Genomic DNA, 20568 nt, shown 5'->3' with positions numbered 1-20568 from the left:
CTGCTCTTAAAAAATGAAAGAGCAGTATTAAATCCTTAGGTATGCAAATGAGAAAATGGTGTCCACGCTTGTGAGTGAGTAGTCCTGTGATGTTGAATGGTGGGGTTAAGTCACATTGGGGTGCTTTCTGCCTCAACACACATCACTCTATTAAGCATAGACAAACAACAATTTAAATTATTTTGAGTAGTCTAACCATAAAATAATGTTTAAAAAGTTGACTTTGTCTAGATATGGTGGTGTATGCCTTTGATCCTAGCACTTGGGAGGCAGAGGCAGGTGGATCTCTTATGTTTGAGGTCAGCCTGATCTACATAATGGGTTCTTGGATGTCAAAGCTACAGAGAGAGACATGGTCCAAAAGACAGACAGACAGACAGACAGACAGACAGATAGATAGATTTCCTCCTAAAAGGAAAAATGTATTCCCCGTAGATGACTATAAAGGAGATACACATAGCCAAAGTATTTGTAAGTTATTCCTTTTTAATAGTTTTGAAACATTTAAATCCTTTCTTTTAAATTGGCGCCCAGCTCTTTCATGTAGCCAGCAAGCCTTTTTATATTCTTTGTAGAACAATGGATGGGTACAGCCTCTTGTAGAAAAATATACAGTAAATATGCCTTAAGATTTGTCATGCCAAAAGGCTACCAGAATAACTTTTGAAGTAATGTAAAATGTCTACATATATTTATGGTTAAGAAATTTTATTGCAAAAATATTGTAATAAAAAAAAAAGCTAGTTAAATGCCCAGTATTAGGAATGGAGTTAATTATAGTGAGGTAGCATACTGTGGTCCTCAAGAACAATGTTCAGTGTTTCTGGTGACACAAACATTCTCGGTGTTGAAGGAAAAGGAAGCAGATTTTTCAGGCTGCATGTGCAGTATAAATTCAACTCCAACCAAGGCCAGGAGGAAATATTCTCAGTATTAGCACTTTGGTACTGAGAAAGTGGGTTATGAATAATTCATGAGAGTTTCTCAGAGCCTTATGATTAAATAGATCATTTCATAGCAAACTTAGATGTTTTTATTGTTCATGTTCCCTAAGGTAATTTTAGGTTACAAATATTTTTTGCCTTGGAAATAAATATTAAAAGGGTTAAGTTTTGAACAGGAATAAGCAAAAACCAATGGCTAGTATTTTCAAGTATGGCTTTATATTATGAACATTTCATATAAATTACGATACATAAACAGTTTTAGGGGGTAGACTCCTAGCCTTGTAATTAGTGGCTTTTTAAAACCATCATGGTATTCTTTATGATCATTAATTTTAAATGTCTCTTTTTGGTTGAGATTTTATATATAGTTATACCATTTCCCCGTTCTGTTTTCTCCCTCCAAACAGTCCCACGTTCTCCTCTTTGCTCACTTTCAAATTCATGGCCTCCCTTTTCATTGTTATCAACATAAATGTGTGCACATAATACGCATTCCCAAATACACACACACACACACACACACACACACACACACACACACACACAGACACAGACACACACACACAGACACACACACACACACACACACACACACACACACACACACATATACAACTTGCTCAGTCCGTTACTGGATAATGTTACTAGTGAGTATATGTTTTCGGGTCTCACCACTGGTAGTGGCTAAACAGGTGTGCTCTTCCCTGGGGAAGACTATTTCTCCCGTTTTCAGCATTCCTTAGTTGCCTGTAGTTATTTGTGGAGTTGAGGCCTCCCACTCTTCCCCCTATGTACATTAGCATGTCTGTGGGTGTCACCCTTTTCAGCTCATGCTTAGGCAGTCATGTTGGAAAGACTGTGGGTGTAACACCTGACATGGCTACACCCATCTAACCTTGTAACACAGTCTCACAGCAAACTCCCTGATCCTCTGGCTTTCACAGTCTTTTCGCCCCTCCTTCCACAATGTTCCCTGAGCCTGTGGTGTGTGAGTGTTTTGTAGATGTATCCAGCAGAACTAGGCTCCTCAATTCTGCATTTTGATTGTTTATGGTGTTTTGTAATGGTCTCTGTTGCAAAGGGATGACTACTTGTAGAGGAGTGAGGACTACCCTTCTCTGTAGGTATAAGGACACATACTTAGATGTAGTTAGGGATTGTGCTGGCTTAGTAAAAGGGTGGTTGTAGATTCTCCTTCCATATCGATGTCTTCAGCAGCCCATTGGCTAGGTTTCAGTACCAGGCATGATTTCCCTCTTGGTGACAGGTCTGAAGCCCAGTTAGAGAGCTGTGAGTTACTGCCAAGTTGTAGATGCGACTACTGCATCCTCAGGAGGTGGTCGTCACGGTTCATAGGGACCATATTTTGGTGGGACTGTTGGTTGCTTCCCTCCTTTGGAAGCCTGCATGGCACCTTCTGGTACCATGGAAGCTAGTTCTCGGGGAGGAGGCTCTCAAGTCAGGCCCAGCCCAGGGGCCTCTGGGTTGTGTGCCTGAAGCTCACGGATGGTTACTTTTAAAGGTATGTATTGCATGTGTTTGATGGGCAGATATTTACAATGTTCCCCTTTTATATTTGCAGTCTGTGCAGAAGCTTATAATCCTGATGAAGAGGAAGACGATGCAGAGTCCAGGGTATGTGTTAACACGGATGCTCTCACGTTACATAAGGAAGTAATTAATGATAGAAGTATTAACAAACACAGGCTTTCAGCAGAGAAAAATCAAAGGACTTACCTCTTTTCCTCATCGTATTTTAATAGTCTGCTTCTACTTCAGATTCTGTAGACTTCTTTTTAAAACCCCAGAGTCGCTTTTGGATGGAATGAAACAGGAACATAAGTGCTCCCTGAAGGTGCGGCTTCAGTCCTTTCACCGCAGGCGTCCTGAGGAGGGAAAATGTTTTGAGCTAATTTCCTTATAGCCATAGTTATTTGTAACAAATGCTCCGTGTATAGAAAGATCCCAGTGAAGACCTTCTGCTCCTGTCAGTTGCTAACAGAAGGTTCCTCTGAGAGAGACAGGCCTCGAAGCATCACAAGGAGGCTGCCAGCACGGCGCTTACCACACTTAGTGCAGACTGGATCTTGGAGGCCCTGATGACTATGTAAGGATTTGCCTTGCGTAGTTGGATGCAGCTCTTAAGTTGTAGCCTTAACTCACTTCTCCCATTAGTGATCTAGTAAAAAGGAAACTCAGTAAAAGATTATTGTGCTCAAACATGAAGACAAGTAACAACCAACCTATCTCCCCCTCCTCCCTCCTTCCCTCCCTCCCTCCCTCCTTTCTCCCTCATTTTCCCCCTCCTTACCTCTCTCCTTCCTCCTCTTCTTTTTCTTTTTTTAAAAATTATTTATTTTATGTATAGTAGTACACTGTAGCTATATTCAGACACACCAGAAGAGGGCATCTGATCTCTTTACAGATGGTTGTGAGCCACCATGTGGTTGATGGGAATTGAACTCAGGACCTCTGGAAGAACAGTCAGTGATCGTAACCACTGAGCCATCTCTCCAGCCCCCTCCTTTTCTTTATGCATACTTTGGGAAAGTCTTCTTTGTACCTTCTGCCTTGAAAGGTATTTTTAAAAGCCTGTATTTATAGCTCTGAAGAATGCAGAAAGGAAGACAGTGGGCCCCCACTTTAAGACGATTAGGCTGCTGAAGTGGACGCACACTCTGGGCAGCAATCTGACTCTTCTTGCTAATTTGAAGCATGCTGTCACTACACTGTGTGATCTAAAAACCACCTTGCCTATCACACGCCTCATCCACGTCTCTACAGGAGACAGTACTGGGTGACAGCTGAGGGCTACACACATTCCTTATGTTTGTGGTTAACTACATATATGGTAAAATTGTGTAATCAGGATAATTTGAGGTATTTTAAACTAGTTTTAAAAGTCTAAAGCTAAGGCACATAGTTTGAAAGCAACATTTGGTATCTCACTGCCTCAAAAACTGAGACCTTGAGAGGAGTCTGAGTTAAGTAAAATGGTTTAGCTAGTTCATTCCATTGTAGTGAATATTCACTTAGCAGCCAATCAAATGGAATTAAACATGGAAACTGTCAGTGAGGGCTTGTAGGATACATGTTTGGACGCATTACCAATTCCAGAAAGAGTTTAGAGTCCACACCATAGACAGGGCCACCTGACTTTAGGGCAGCAGTTCCCAACCTATAGGTCATGTCTCCTTTGGGAATTGCATATTAGATATTTACATTATGATTCATATGTAACAAAATTACAGTTATGAAGTAGCAATGAAAATAACTTTACGGTTGAGGTCACCACAACATGAGAAGCTGTGTTAAAGGGGCGCAGCATTAGGAAGGTTGAGAACCACTGCACTAGGGTTCTTCAGCAGCAAAGGTGTAGACTCTGAGTGGTATTAAGGACATTCACCCACACTCTCACCTTATTGTTGTCTTTCTGTTCAAAATCCTGTTTTCCTGGGAGCTTCTGAGAAGCCCATATTGACCGTCAGGGGCAAGGCCAGAAAATCAAGACTCAGAGACCACTTGTATAAGTAAGGACAGGCATTTTATAAGAAAGATGGGCCTGGTGGCTAGTTCCATGGCAATTTGACACAAGCCAGAGTCAGTTTTGGAAGTGAGACAATGCCCTTACTATATTGGTCTGTGGGCAAGCCTGTGGTACATATTCTTGATTGATGTTTGATGTGAGATGGTACAGACCATTGTAGAGGTGGTGCCATCTCTGGGCTGGTGGTCCTGGATTCTATAAGAAAGCAGCCCAAGCAAGCCATGGCAGCAGGCTGGTAAGCAGCACTCCGCCATGGCCTCTGCATCAGCCCCTGGATCCAGGTTCCTGCCCTTTTTGAGTTTCTTCCCTCAATTCTCTGGACGATGGACTGCAAGATATACGATGAACCCAATCTTTTCCTCCCAAGTTGCTTCTGGTCGGTGTCTTCCTGCAGCCATGGAAACCCTAAGACACTGGAGTCTGCATAGGGTGGGGACTCGCTTTAAGCCTTGCCCTTCCTAATACTTCAAGTGTCTGTGCAATGCATTAATTACATACTAGTGATTCTGATAAAGTACTTTAAGGTTTTGATTAGGTTGAAAATTACTTCTTCTAGCTAACATACTCAAGATTACATCTTGCCTTTGGCCTTAAAACTATAAGGTAAACTGAACCATAGTTCCTAGCAATGACTATTACAGATGTTAGCTTTAGATAGATGGGCAATGAGATATCTGTGAGGAAACCATACTTTGGTAGAGTAACATTTCATATTATTATCTGGAATTTTTATAATCAAGAAATCTGTAAACTAATAAAAATGGGTATTTATCTTCATATGAATTTAAAGAAAGTCTAAATACTTAAGACTCGTTTTGGAAAAAAAACTAATTTGGGTTTTAGTTGGAATTCCAATAATAAAAGAGAAGTTAAGGGTAGTATACATCTAGCATGTGACATTGGAGGAAAGAGTAGTAAATTTTCTCATTCTAGCCTCCAAAAATCTCTCTGATGCGCCCTCTGCATAGCCGGCCAGGTGTTAGGTGTGCTCAGTGAAGCCCTGACCTCTTTATTAGAGGGGAGTGGCAGATGCTAACAAGCAAATTAATGAGTAACTACAAATAGGAGGTGCTCATAGCACAGCCAGACATTGTATAGATTGAAAGTCTGAAGTGACTGGAGTCTCCTTGAGGTAAGACATGAGGCAGGAAGAGAGTCGTGTCTGGGCTCACTCTTGCATCTGGGCCTGGGCAGCCACCAGAAACAGGGTATGAAGTTGTGTGGTGGAGGCAGCGGTGGCCAGCTCAGGACTCACACGAGGTCAGAAACAGAAGGATGGAAGTCCACCTCAGCCCATGTGTGGGGTCCACTGAGGTTTGCAGCTGGAGAGTAGAGTGCTTTTATTGGATGTTTGAGAGGTCTCCTTTATGTCTTACTGGAGAGTGAAGTGGCCCGTGCGCAGGGTTCCCTCTGTAACGGAATATGGAGAGCACGGCGAAGGAAGCCATATTCGCTGCCTTTCTGGTGATTTTCCTTGAAAGGCGAAGAGGTTCAGAGCAGGAGTTGGCAAATGGCTTTAGTGAGGAATTTTTTTTTTTTTGACTGAAAATTCACTACTCCTCAACATGAATATTTAATATTTGGGAGTCAGAAACTGTCTTCAAACTACTCAGCCCTGCTGCTGTGGCTCAGATCAGCACAGGCAATGTGCAAATGAAAGCATGTCTGTTGAACTGGAATTTCTTCTAATTTCCATGTGTTAGAAAGTGTGTGTGTGTGTGTGTGTGTGTGTGTGTGTGTGTGTGTGTGTGTATGAGAGAGCAAGACAGAGACAGAGATAGACACAGAGACAAGGGCAGAGAGACAAACAGAGACAGAGACACACAGAGATTGATTACAAAGGTAGAGCCACTCAGCTTGGAGACTCTTCAGTACAGATGTGCTTGTGGGTGTGGCTTACTGTAGTAAGGTCTGAGTGTTCACTGATAACTGGCCTGTCCAGCATGAATCTGAGCTCTTTCTGCAGTTTACAGACTGTGAGATAAAATCAACTGGGTGAGTTTATTTTCTCACCTCTGTTACCAGGTTGAAATGAATTTATGTGGGGCCCTTAAAATATTGCCTAGCATATATCAAATGCTACATAAATGCTTGTTTAGCAGGATTTGTATCCTGAAATGAGAAATGTTAGTAAAAAAAACAAAAGAGCCTGTGGGCTGGTAAAAACAAACACTGTGATGTACATTTTGAAGGTCTCTGTGTAGCACAGGCCGGAAGCATTGTGCTCACCTGTCACCTTAGGGTCTAGGTTCAGATCAGTGTGGGTCAGATAGTAAACAAAGGTTTCATGGACCTCTTCCCTGTGTAGTGACAAACAGTAGCACAAGAAAAAGGGGCCTGGCAGACATAATGGAAGGGAGTAAGGCTTGTTTGGGATCCAGTTTCTGGGCAGGTTTAGTCCATCAGGTGGGGGAGGGGTGGCTGTGACAGTGACTTAGTCCTTGGTGGCAAGAATGTCACAAGGCAGCATCCAGGAAGAGGATGCTGTTTTGGAAAGACAGGCAGCTATAGAAGGGCCTGCCCATAGCCTTGTGCGTCTCTGAGCTGGCCCTCACCTGCCAAGGCCCCCACAGTCGTCAGAGCAGCAGCACCAACATAGGGCTCAGTGTGGGGCCACTCAGAATCCCAAGCCACAGCACTTGGTTGGTCGGTCAAACACCTGTAGGGATTTATTCACTAATTAGTAGTCTTTCTTGTCACCTGTAAGTCCCAGGCACAGGAGTGGTGCCCATCAGAATCCTTTCCTTGTACTGTAATGCCAGCTTTTTTAGGCTTAGGGTCCATTGCGTTTTTGTTTTTGTTGTTGTTGTTGTTTTAAGCTATGTCTTCTTCTAAGTTGAATGTGCCTGTGAGTGTTGGTGTCTGTGTGGGCACAGGCTCAGTGCTGTCTGATTCTGGCTGCTCTGATGGGAACGGTGAGGCATTCGCTCATGAGATCCTACAGTTATTCTTTGAGTCAACATTGGAATAGGAGAAGTAGTGTGTTGGGTCTCCAGGAATCCACTCCATCCCTACTTCTAGGAGTGTCTTTTACCTCATTTTATAGTCTCAAACTACAATGTTCACAGTAAATAAAAAGCCTTTTGAAGTTAGGGATATAGCTCAGTGGTGGAGAATTTGCCTAACATGGGCAAGCCTTTGGACTTCAGTCTCAAGCATTCCTATGCTGTGAAAAAAGAACCCAACTTGTTGGTCCGTTGAGTCTCACAGAAGACCCTCTGGCTGCTTCACTGTCCCGGATGAAGGATTCAGTGAGAGTTTAGAACACTGGCCTCTCCTGACTTTACCCTAAAATGATGGTGTCAGTATTTCTTGGAGTCATTTCCCTTGAATGCATTTCCCTTGAGGGCAATCCGTGGTTGCTGGGTCCCTTCTCTGAACTCCTTATCTGCTATCAGGAAAGTTACCTGCTGCAATTTTCCTAAAATTTTCTTTAATCTTGAATGAAGTATACATTTAAGAATTTGTTTACTTCTGCCAACATTACCAGGTTTTAATGGAAAGAGCTGTCTCTGGCAGAGTTTTAAGATCAGTAACAACGAAATGAAGGCAGTGTCTAACTTTCCAGTGTAACTATGTAACACTCTGTCCCGCATACATGCCTTATAGACTAGGATGCATCTTTTCATAATGTGCCTGCTGATCTGGGGGGAAGATGGTCTTTCCACCCAGAAGTGGTGGTGTCATTGTCCTGTGCTCGTGGGCTAATCCTTGTTTGCCACCCAAAGCAAATGTCCTACCAACTGGGAGAGTGGACTGGAGCACTAACCATTCTTCTCTCCAGCACTCCTTTTTGTTGGATTTTACCTGGTATTGACTGCTGTGTTTGCTTTCTCGATTTTGCTGTCTTTTCAGATAATACATCCCAAAACCGATGATCAGAGAAACAGATTGCAAGAGGCTTGCAAAGACATCCTGCTGTTTAAGAACCTGGATCCAGTAAGAGAAATCATAATAATAGAAGTGGGTCACGAACTGGGCAAGGACCTGAGTCCCCCGCTCTCCAAGCTAAGATCACTCGGTGATCACGGTAGAAGCCGAGTGGTTACATGTGCTTGCTGGCTTGAATCTGTGGATGTGCTGTGTTAAGGCACCAAGGGAAGAGAAAGCCATGCACCTCAAACCTAGCCCTGGGGTGGGACAGGGAGGGAGAGGCCAGGCCCCTGCCTAGCCCTGGAATGGGACAGGGAGGGGAGGCTAGGCCCCTGCCTAGCCCTGGGATGGTGAAGGAAGGGGAGGCTAGACCCTTGCTTAGCTCTGGGATGGGACAGGTAGGGAGAGGCTAGGCCCCTGCATTCTCTGTGTAGCATCAGGCTCTTAGAAGGGTCCTCTCTGCTGCTCCCAGCAGCCGATAATAAGAATCCTTGAATGTAATTAAGCTCTGTGTTGTTCATATTTTAAATGGAGTGTTTCACTTGGCTTAAGGCAAGGAAATGTTTGATTCTTTGAAAGAATTCTGACATCTCTAGCCTCCACAGAGGGTGTTTCTAGCATACCACTTAGTTTGGGTGTGAGTGTTCAGACTTCGCCTCACACTCTTCAGTGTTCTGCTTTGTCATCACAGATAGTGCTTTCTGCTGTCTAGTGACTTTTCCATTCCAAATGTGAAGGACCAACTTTGCTAGCTTACTTCAACCCTAAGGTTTGCATGCTCCTCATTTCCTAGTTTGCAGATGGATGTCTGAGAGCATCAAGTCCTACTGCTCTTAAGATGAGGGTCCACCCTCTTCTGGACTTTTTTATTTAATTTATCTTTTGAAAAATTAAGGAACTACATCATACCATTTTATATAAGGTCATGTTTGTACCCTGCAATGTTTATAAGAGCTTCATTGGCTTCTTGTACAACCTTTTGTCGTGTTCTACAAGAACATGGTTTATATTTGGACTTTGGGGCAAACAGTAAAAAATGACATGCCATCCCTGAGTTCAGATTACCATCTTCGGCATTTCTGATTGACCAAGCAAAAATCTATATGTTGCTTCATTTATTCATTTCTTGAGGGTAGAGTACACATTTTTTTTCTGCTTCATTTCTCTCTTTAAGTAGCATATGTCCCCAGTGCCTTCTCTGTGTATCAGTGTCTCAAAAAGAAAGGATGGCCTGAAACCACAACAGTCTGAGTTCCCGTTTCTTCTTTATCTAGGTATGCATACTTAGTAATATTTTGGATAGATGAGGTAATTTTAATAAAGTGATGGTATTTAAAGATGGCCCAGGGCTGGGGATAGATGGCCCCATGAGTAAAATGCCCACTATGCAAGCAGGAGGACCAGAGTTCAGATCCCTAGTACCCATGAAAACACCAGATGTGGCAGCATGTGCCTGCAACCCCATCGCTGGAGGGAAGGGGGTGTCTGGGGAGAAGAAGACAGGTAGGTCCCAGAGATTTGCTAATAAGCCTATCTAGCCAGATGATTCACTCAAAATATAAGGTAGAATGTGGTAGAGGAAGATTCCTGAGGTTAACCTCTGACATCCAGACAGACAGACAGACACACACACACACACATGAGATAGACACACACAGAGAGACAGACAGATAGACAGGTTATTAAAATCAAGTCTTATTAAAACTTACTGTGATCTTTGATTGCTTCAGTAGAGGCGCCATTTTCTTCCCAGATGTTTTTGCCACCCCATGCTTATGCAGAGAACCTGAATTTAACTCAGTCACTGAAGAAAAGGAAGTAGGAGGAGGTCTTGTTGGGATGTTGTTCAGAGGGAGGAAGAGAGGGTGATGGGGATGAAGTGGCCCAAACTCCTCATATACATGCATAAGGCTGTGAAAAAATAAAAAGGATTCGACCCACTTGAAAGATAGTAGGGACAGACAAGTGTAGCTAAAAACAGTTACAGTGCAGCTTGACTGCAGTTCTGCTCTTCTGGTTGGCGTCATCCGTTCAGGCTGAGTCTTTCTACTCCGTCCACTAACTGCATGTCTGCTCCGTGCATCACTGAGCCAGTTATATTTAGGGGTGGGCTCGTTAAGGATCCTCTACTATTTTCCTAGGATTTTACATGGGAGAATCTCAATGCCTCCCAAGTTTTAAATACAACTGTGAATCATCAGGGCTGTTAGTAAATTTGGAGATCCTGATCCAGCAAGTCTGAGTGGAGCCCAAGAGCCTGCACCTCACAGGTGTCCAGGTGATACTGAGGTTAAGGCCACAAGTACCAAGATGAGGTTCCGTGTGACCATGAATACAGTCAGCCATGTCCTGTCTCCCATGCCCGCGTCTCTAATGACTGAACGAGAAACGGTTGCTAGTTAAACACTGAAAGGGTTTTGCTGCAAGGGTATCCTGGCAATGAGGCAGGGGCAAGGAATACCGTAAAAAACGGCACTAGGCAACGTACCTCATGCAGATTTATTGGGGCCAAGGGAGCACAGAATGGCTATCTCTGAGTGGAGATGAAGACAGAGACAGGCCAGGCTGTGATGGCCGGCTTTATGGGGCTAAGGCACCAGGTTGAGGGAGGAGCCAGGTTGTTAGTGATTACTGTTAGCGGGCTGTTGGTACTGAGTCCTGGAAGGTGGTGTGGGGGATCTCCAAGGAACCTAGTTTGGAAAGCCGGCGAGGACTTTTGGCCGTTCTTCATATACCCAACATAAGCATTCCTGGGATGTTGTCTACTCTAACCTTTATTAGATTTAAATTGGCAAATTATTTTGCATATCATCTGTCTGTGTGTATCGGTGTCTGTCTGTGTGCATATGGGCAAGTGTGGGTGTAAGTGTGTACACGGGCGTGTGAGGACACACCAGAAGAGAACCTCAGAGGTCTGTGATCAGGAGCCATTCACCATGGTTTAGGCGACAGTCTTACTTTTCTGTTTTCCTTCTTTCTACCCACTGAGTCGTTAGTACTGTCTGTATGTTCATGGGCCCCGGGGTCATCCACTGGCACGTGGGGGAGCCTTCCGGTGGCCGAAGCCTCCAAAGGAAGTGGCTATTCCTCCCAGTAGCTGTCAATCCCAGCAGTTTGTGGGCTAAGGGCTGCGCCTGCGCAGAAAGCCACAGCTGCTGTGAGTTCATGCGAGCCACTGCCCCGTTCTGTGCAGAGGATAACGTTCCTCCTCCCCCATCCTCGGCTCTTATGTTTTGTTTTGTTTTTTTTAACATAGTGGGTACAGCTGAAGTGTTTGGAGCAGGGGATTTATCAGTCTTATTTGTTCCCTTTGGCAGTTAAAGGGGAAGTGAGGAGAGGAATGTAGGTATGTAGGCTAAAACAAAAGAGTGAGCCCATGAAGGAAAAACCATACCATGATCTCGGGGAGAAATGGGCCTGAACTAAGGTGTGTGGGGAATGGCTACAACATGTGCAGGGTTCTCAGACCTTGGAACTCAACAGTTGGCCTTCCTGGGGTCTGCAGGAACATCTAGGATGATTGCCAGTGCCCAGCTGCAGTGACTGTGATGGCAGGAGGGTTCCAGAACGAGGACAGCTCCACAGATGAAGGGGAAACAGTAATTGGCAATTTGCAAAGAGTGATGCTGGCTTTGTAGTTACTGTCTCATCTGAATTTATTTCCTGGTGTCATTGTTTAGTTTGAAAAATTCACACTTCTCAGACCTCAGCACATTTCCTCCTTGGAGTACTGTATATTTATATATTGAAGCACAGATTTTTCTAATTATTAATGTCTTTGAAGATACTCTTCATGAATATTTTAATGCTCAACTCAGTGGGCCGTTTTCCTCCTGAAATATTTCTAATTTGAGGCTAACTGGAACAGTTTTCTTGTGCTATACGGTAGGCTCTTCCATCAGTTCAGTGAATTGTTGCTGCCTCGGTGACTCAGAGCCTTTATTGAGCTCGGTCTTGAATCTGCATTCCCTGAGAGAACTTGACGTGGGTTTCCAACAGTGGCTGTCAGCAGCACTGTAAGCCTCTGTGTATTAAAGATTTCCTAAGTTCTCAGCACTCTGTGGGTAATTACAGGGGGAAAGTAGATTTTGATTGACTAGAGCGGACACCTGTCACATAGAAAAGATTTAAGAAGCAAAATTCTCTGTTTTATTAGGAATTTTTAATATACTAGTATGAGTGCTTTAGCTTTATAATTAAAAGTCATTTTCATGTCTGCTTAAAATGGGGCTAATTCTAACATAACCAAAAAATGTTACTGTAGCAATTTCACTTTTCTCCATCTGACATTTAGAGTCAGAACTAATCAATAAAGCTGATATTTTCCCACTACCCGCCCTCAAAGAAACAAATCATAGGTAGTAAGTAAGATGCAGTCTTAGCAAGCCATTTACTTAACCTTCAGAATGTTGATAGGTGACCATATGTCGCCTCAGGTTGATGAACTCATTTGGGTAAAAGCTCCCCGTGGGGCTAATTAGCACCATGCTAGGAATCTCTGCTTTATTCCGTCCTGGCTCCATCCTCAGCCCTGGCTGCTGCCCATGAAGAGGAGCCAGATCTCGTGCACAGCCAGGGAGGAATAAAAACCCTACAACCAGTCGCCGGCATTTCCTCCTGCTTCTTTCTTAGTCCATGGGAAGACTCAAAATGTTGTTCTCTGTAGAGAGTATTTTTTTTAAATTAAGAAATTTTAATCACTACACATAAATTTATCAAAAGTTAACAAAGAGGATCTTCCCTACAACCGACTCCCAGCACCTCCGTTCCTCAGTAGACAAGGTCTTCTATATTACCATGTTTCTTTCCCAGGGCTGTGCAGTGGATATGCAAATACATTCTTTTTTTTAAAGATTTATTTATTTTATATGAGTACACTATCGCTGTCTTCAGACACACCAGAAGAGGGCATCAGATCCCATTACAGATGGTTGTGAGCCACAATGTGGTTGCTGGGAATTAAACTCAGGACCTCTGGAAGAGCAGTCAGTGCTCTTAGCCACTGAGCCATCTCTCCGGTCCCAAAATATATTCTTTTAACATTTTAGTGGCAGCAATATTTAGGCAGTGCTTTGCTCTGTTCTCTTCTTATTTAATGAACTAGATACCATAGAGATATATGTACATAGAGCCTCTATTTTTTATTAGTTCTTTGCAAGTTTCATGTTTCCTACCCAACATGGTTTAATCACATTCACTCTTCAACCCTTCCCAGATCCACCCTCCATTCCCTAAGCCACCCAACTGTGTGTCAGAACAAATAAACCTTTCAAGACCAGTTTGCACCGCCCCAAATATCCTTCGCTGTGTGGCCTTCTCCTGGAGTGTGTTCCTCTGACCAGGCTGACCTCTTAGGAAAACTGATTCTTTCTTTTCCAGCATCTAACAGCTGTCAATCACTGCATATCTAGGGGTGGGATTGTGTGCCCAACTTCCATGTCTATGCTGGGATTGGATCCAGCCCTGGACTTGCACAGGCTTTGCGAGTGCTACCACAGCTGCTGTAAGTTCATCTCTGGGGCTGCCCTGCTGTGTCCAGAAGTATCTAAAAGTCAGGAGTCACTCACTGCCTCTGGCTTTTATACAATTCCTGCTTTTTCTTCTGCAGTGGTATCAGAACCTTGTGGAGATGATGCAGTATACACTGTCCCTTTAAAGCTGAGCACTGGGGACTCTCCTATTCTCTGGCTAGTTAAGGTCCATGTTTGTCACCATCTACTGCACACAGGAGCTTCTCAGGAGAGTTGGCAGACACATTGATGGATGGATATCCTGAACATTTAGAAGCATAATAGTACAGGCTCCTCCCTAGGGCTTATGACTTATGTACCCATAAGCTCACCTTGCGGAGTGAGCTTTAGATCCAATCAGAAAGTGGTTGGTTCCTTCCATGGGCATGTCTTGCTAGGTGAACTATTGCCATAGCTTAGGGAGTACAGATGAGTACTGTTCACTCCTAGTGCCTGCACAGCCCCTGCCAGCACTGTGAAAGCTAGCTCCTAGGGATGAAGTTTCTAGGTCCATACCATCCTGATCTTGTCATGTTTTATGGCTCAACTATGTCATGTCTTCAGCAATACATTCTTAGTGTCATGCTCTAGAGGGTAACCAAGAACAGTGGTAATAGTTTATAATGTTTGAGGGTCTATGGGATCTCGTTGCCTAACAGCTCCAAAGAAGAAATCATTCCTGGAGTCAGTTTTTGTTGTCTAGGAGGAATATTGTTGCCCTGTTACAGGGTAACTCCATATCTGCATCTTAACTCTCTCTCTGTGTGTGTGTGTGTGTGTGTGTGTGTGTGTGTGTATGTGTGTGTGTGTATGCACATGCACATGTGCACCCACAAATACTTACCATTCAAACCACCCCATAAGATGAAGTATTCCTGCCCTTGGATTTAACAGTGGATTTTTAGATACCAAAGCAAAAATGAGAAGAGAGAAATACATTGAACTTTGTATCAACAGAACATTTTAATAAGTCACAGGACATTACTCCCACTTAAAAAAAAGTAAAAAGACAAGCTATAGAATGGAAGAAAATATTTGGTGGTCATATACTTCAAAAAGGTCTAGTGTTCAAAATATTTAAATAATGTAAGATATGAAAAAAAATCTGATTTTAAAATGAGCAAAGTACTTGAATAGCTTTTTCCAGAGAAGACAAATGCAAGCAAGCAGATAGATTCCTGGCATGGTTAGACATTAAGAAAATGCAAATCAAGACCAAATGAAATACCATTTCATCTCCACTAGGATGTCTATAATTAAGTAAAAAACCAAAACAAACTAAGAGTATCAACAACAAATGTTGAGGACATGAGACATTATGACTCTTGTGCATTGCTAGTGCAAAGTAAGTGGTTCTGCTGTCCAGAGTTAAGTGTGGAGATCTTGTATAGGTCAGAAGTTCCTCTCCTAAACGTTCAGAAGGGGTGAGATCAAACACTGCTTGAGATAAGTACTGGTATACAAGTATTCATATTAGCACTGTCCACAGAAACTGGAAGGAAGTAGAAACTATCTAAATGTCCATCAGCAGAGTGTGGAATCTGGGGATCACAGGTCATCAGGCCCGTGTGACGTCTGGCTGTCCCAGTAAACTGATTCTAAAATTGACATCTAAAATAGGTAAATCTGGAAAGGTCTACACAGTGTTGAAAGCCAGTCTGTGAATTGATAATGACTTCAACACTTAGTATAAGGTATGATACCAATACTGGCAAGAAATGCGTATGTTAAGTAGCATAGCTGAATACAGCCCAAGAATAGCTCCATGTGAGTCAACAGGAGGAAGGAGCAAAGGCAACAAGTGGTTCTGGGACAAGTGGATGCTGCACCCCAAAGAATCCAGACAGGTTCTATACCCCTCACAAAATGAACCCCAAATGGATCAGAGACCTCAATGTAAAATGTTCAAACCTCCTAAAAGTGATAGATACCTGGATGATCTAGACTCGGAGGACTATTTAGATAGGACACCAAGAGTACAGTACATGAAAGAAGCAGTAAGCTGGACTTAACTGAAATTAAATGTTCCTAGGGCCAAGTGTCATGCTCCAGGCCTGTAATCCCAGTGCTCCAGAAGCTAAGGCAGGAGGGCTGTGAGGTACAGGACATGTGTGGCTACATGGTGAGACCCTGCTTCAAAAAAGGAAAACAAAACAAAACAAAAACCCTAAAGTTTCAGGACTATAGGAGATACTATCAACAGAATGAAGAAACAAACCATAAACAGAGAAAAAATATTTGCAAAAGATACACCTGGGGGCTGGAGAGATGGCTCAGCAGTTAAGAGCACTGGCTGCTCTCCCAGAGGACCTGAGTTCAATTTCCCAGCACCCACATGGCAGCTCACAACTGTCTATAACTCCAGTCCCAGGGGATCCAGCTCCCTTATACAGACATACATGCAGGCAAAATGGCAGTGCACAAGAGATTAAAAATAAATTTAAAAAAGATACACCTGATAAAGAGCAGCTAAACAAACATCCTAATAATTAAAAACAAAACCCACAAACTTAACAATAACAACCTGATTGAAAATTAGATCAAGACTAGTGAGATAGATCAATAGGTAAAGTAGCGTGTCACACCGATGGAATGTTATCCAGGCTAGGAAATGCATTTTATTGATTATGATGCAGTGGGGAAGAACCATGAAGACATGCTAAGTGGAATAAGCTGTATACAAGAAAACATATTGTATCATGCTTTTATATTGAAATATTAAAAAAATTAGGTATCTATGTAGAATAAACAGATTCATGGTTTCTAAGGAGTTAGGGAAAAGTAGCAAGTGACTGCTTAGTAGACAGAAGGTTTCCTCTTGGGGTAACGGAAATATTTGGGACCTCATAGGGAGGGTTGATGCTCTGTGCCTGACATCACTGGGGAGAAGCACATGAAAATCAAAGCAGTGAGATAATGCACACCCATCAAAATGATGTGGTGGCGAAGGTGCGGAGCAACAGGAACTCTGGCTCACTGCTGGGGGATTCAGAGTGGCTTATCTGCTGCTGTGGGAGTGATGTCTTGGTCCCCTACCACACTTACTTCCCCACACTCCAACTCTTCTGCTCCTCTTTACCCACAGGAGTCAAAAACCTAAGGTTCACACAAAAACCAGGATGCAGTCATTCATAGCAGCTTTACGTACAAGTGCCCAGTGTTGGAAGCCTCCCGGATGTTCTTCCGTGGATGAGTGGATAAACTATGGTACATTCAGACAGCGGAATATTATTCAGTGGAAGGAAATGATTGTGGAGCCATGGAAAGGCACAAAGGAAACATGTATTAGTAAGTCAAAGAAGCCAGATTGAAAAGGCTAGCCCTACCTGAACCTGTCAGACATCCCCTAATAGTAGGTGGAGTCTGTAAAATGGGCTCAGTGGTAACCAGGACTCAAGGGACAGAAAAGATGAACAGCTGGCTTCAGACTCTTGCTGGGGCAGAGAAACTGTAGCCATGTCCTTTCACTTGTGACTTGATTGAGTGAAAATGGTGTGTCTGTAGGTTCAAGGCAACAAATGGAGCCCTTTGGTGGGGACTAAAGATGCTGAGGGAGGCTTGTTCAAGCAGCTTATGGGAAATCTGTGCATCCCTCTCTACTTGCTATGAAACTACAACTCCTCTGAAAAATAGTAAGGTCTCGATGCACTAGTTCAAACATGCTGGTTTCCACTAATGTTATCACTTAGTAGCTGTTGTAAAGGACTAGGTCTGATGTTTTTGGGAAAAGGGATAAAACCAGAGATCATTATGTTTAGTGATATACACCAGCCTATGTACTTCTAATTTCCATGCGTGGGAAGTGGGTTAGGAAGGAGACTCAGAGGAGACATGTCCTTAACTTAAAGGAAAGGGGAAATGGGTGAGGAGTAAAAGGGTGACTGATGTGAAAGCAGAGGGGATGACTGGGAGATGGGGAGGAAGCAACCTGTCAAGGGACGAGGGACAGGGGGACATTATCAGGGAAGGAGAACAGATACACAGATAATGACACTGTAGCAGAGTCCTGCGATAAAACCCGTTAGTTTGTACTCTGACTTCAGAAAGCTAATGTCAAAATGTAGTGGCTTAAACGTACTTTGAGGATGGAGTTGGAATCCTGTTTTGCAGACTGAAGTCCCTCTGCACTAAGCCCTGAACTCAGCACAGTTTGAAAAGTACTTCTGTGCACGAGGAGTCTGCGTTTCAGCATTGCTGCAGCTGCAGAACACATTAGCAGGACAGCTCCGCGATCGCTCTTACACTTGGGCGGGCCTTTACGCTGTGTTAAAACCCCATGTTTCGTGGTCCTGTGGTCCTCATGCCGGCCTTGGGGCAGGACTAGCGAGACGGAAGATGGCCAGTGCATCCATATGTGCATCATGCTCCCCCTGCCCACTCCTCTCAGCAGGTTTTCATTTTCAGTTGCACCTTTCTGAGAGTCCTGCCACAGCCATCAACTCCCTTGGAAGGTGGAGGCAGGGGAATCCCCACGTGCTGAATGTATAGGAACATGTGCAGTGTATTTATTTACCCAGCACCGTAGGGAGGCGTCAGTTTTGTTCTGTGATGCTGTGATGTGTGAATAGTGGCACAGCATATGTCACCTCATGGTGGCTTCCTGGAGAAGGAGTGGTCAGAGTGGAGGCTGCACATTTGAGAGCTTACTAAATGTTGCCATGATTTGTTCATTCCATTTGTACTTTTCCATAGCAGCCAGTGAGAATGTCTCTTCCTCATGCCGTCCTCCACAAGTGAACGTTGCTAAGTGAGAGGAGTGGAATCCTATTTCAATCTTAGTTTGCGTATCTCTTTATTTTTATTTTGAGAGACTTTGGGCATCTTCTTTCCAAAATTATTCTAAGGCACACCCTCCTCAGAAGTATTTCGGATCTCTATACATGGGGTCTTTGCTGGCCACAGGAGAGCCTAAAATCTTGTGTCTTCTAGTTCTGGAAAATTCATTCCATATTTCTTCATTTTTAGTTTCCTCTTCCCTTTCTTTGTTGACTTCATCGTTTGGGTTTTACTCTTTCTAATTTTATATACTTAAAATAATCCAATCGGGGGCCATGTGTCATTTGATGTTTGTCATACCTATAATGTGTAACACCAAGAACAAACCGTAAAGGTAAATGCAGACCAGGGTCCGAGAGTCACTGAGCGCTGATCAGTCGTAACAAACCTCCCCCAGTGCTAGGGCTGTTGGTAATGGAGTAGGCGGGGGAAGTGTGGAGCCCTACAGTTGTCTCAGCGCACCTGTGGACCTAAGAGAACAATAGCAGTCATGTTTTAAGGTTTTTGTCTTTTATTGTAAGGATCCTTTTATATGCCTTTGTGTATAATGTCATCCTGAGCCGTCTCTGGGTGATAAGCAGCACTGTCTAAAACCCTGCTCTGTTCCTGGGACACCTATGGCATGGGGTTGCGTTGAGGCTGCCAACCAAAAGCAGATTGAGAGCCCTGAGGAAGCAGGGCAGCCTGTGAGCTAGCTGTTAGACCTGGGAGCGTCTTCCCGGCAGTGAAGAGCTTGCTTTCCCGGCACTGGGGTTTGGTGCGCCTATTCCAGCTTGTTTGATTTCTCTCTGATCCTTGTCTGGGAAATTAAGTCAAGTCTGGGCTGCTGGGTGTTGTCTGGGTTAGAGGGACTTGATGGGAAGGTTGGTATCTGATCCACCTGCACCTTGAAGCCATTCTCAGGCTTTCGTCTTTGTCTCTTGGCTGCACCCTGGTGGAGCACAGGATTTTAGTGTGGCTGCTTCCCATGCTGTTCTCATTGGCCCCTCCAGCACTGTTAGATGCGGCTTTAATAATCCGTCAAGAGCTTTCCTAGAGACGTAGATGTTGGTTTTTTAAGGGAAATGCATTGACAGAAAAGACAGTGGCAGATTTTGCTTTTTGTTTTGTTGTTTTGGTTTTGTTTAGCTTCCCTCCACTGCACCTCGGTCTGTATTTTGTTCTGTTTTGTTTTGGGCACTGACACAAACTGTAAAATTGAAGTTAGGATGTAATTTCACCAGGTGTTTAGGGAACTGCCTCCCTAGTTCTAGCGATAAATAGAAGAGGTTTTAAGAACAGATAGTTTACAAAAATTTGAAACAGTTCTTTATCATCCTAGTTAGTTTAGCTTTTAAAATTTTTTTCCTCAAGATGTGTGGTGGTTTGGTAGTTCTTTTCCATGTAAAGTGGTGATACTTTGAAGTGTTCTAAAGTAGGCCAATTATCATTACTTTCATTCAGATGTTGAATATGAGAATAAATAACCTCACTTGTATGTGGTGAGGGAGACAAATGGTATTTTTTTTGATAAAACTCAATGGTAATGATGTTCTCATTTCTTTGAAATCTCTCACAAAAATATAAAAATTATACGGTTACTTGAGGAACTGTGTTCTAGATACACATAAAGTTATTTTGTCTATTTAAAATAGGAGCAGATGTCCCAAGTTTTAGATGCCATGTTTGAAAAATTGGTCAAAGAAGGGGAACACGTAATTGACCAAGGTGATGACGGTGACAACTTTTACGTCATTGACAGGTAAGTCATCTGGCTTTATTACTGAAGTTTAAAAACCTACTGTGTGGGCTGGAGAGATGGGTCAGGGGCTAAGAGCACTGACTGCTCTTCCAGAGGTCCTGAGTTCAATTCCCAGCAACCACATAGTGGCTCACAGCCATCTGTAATGGGGATCTGATGCCCTCTTCTGGTGTG

General features: G+C 43.4%; 1 protein-coding gene across 4 annotated transcripts in view; it reads left to right on the top strand.

The window, feature by feature from the left end:
- Prkar2b (protein kinase, cAMP dependent regulatory, type II beta) overlaps positions 1-20568 on the top strand; it is a 103199-nt gene that overhangs the window by 65336 nt on the left and 17295 nt on the right. For all 4 annotated transcript variants that reach the window (XM_030246614.1, NM_001364407.1, NM_011158.4 and 1 more), the window contains exons 3-5: positions 2530-2582; positions 8350-8433; positions 20288-20394. In XM_030246614.1, the coding sequence (XP_030102474.1) occupies positions 20294-20394 (101 nt within the window). In that variant the 5' untranslated portion in view covers positions 2530-2582; positions 8350-8433; positions 20288-20293. The remainder of the gene's footprint in view (positions 1-2529; positions 2583-8349; positions 8434-20287; positions 20395-20568) is intronic.

This window comes from Mus musculus, chromosome 12 (assembly GCF_000001635.26).
Source record: "Mus musculus strain C57BL/6J chromosome 12, GRCm38.p6 C57BL/6J".
Classification (NCBI taxonomy): Eukaryota; Metazoa; Chordata; class Mammalia; order Rodentia; family Muridae; genus Mus; species Mus musculus.
Note: the sequence above shows the minus strand (reverse complement) of the source record. Positions and strands in the feature narration are given on the sequence as shown.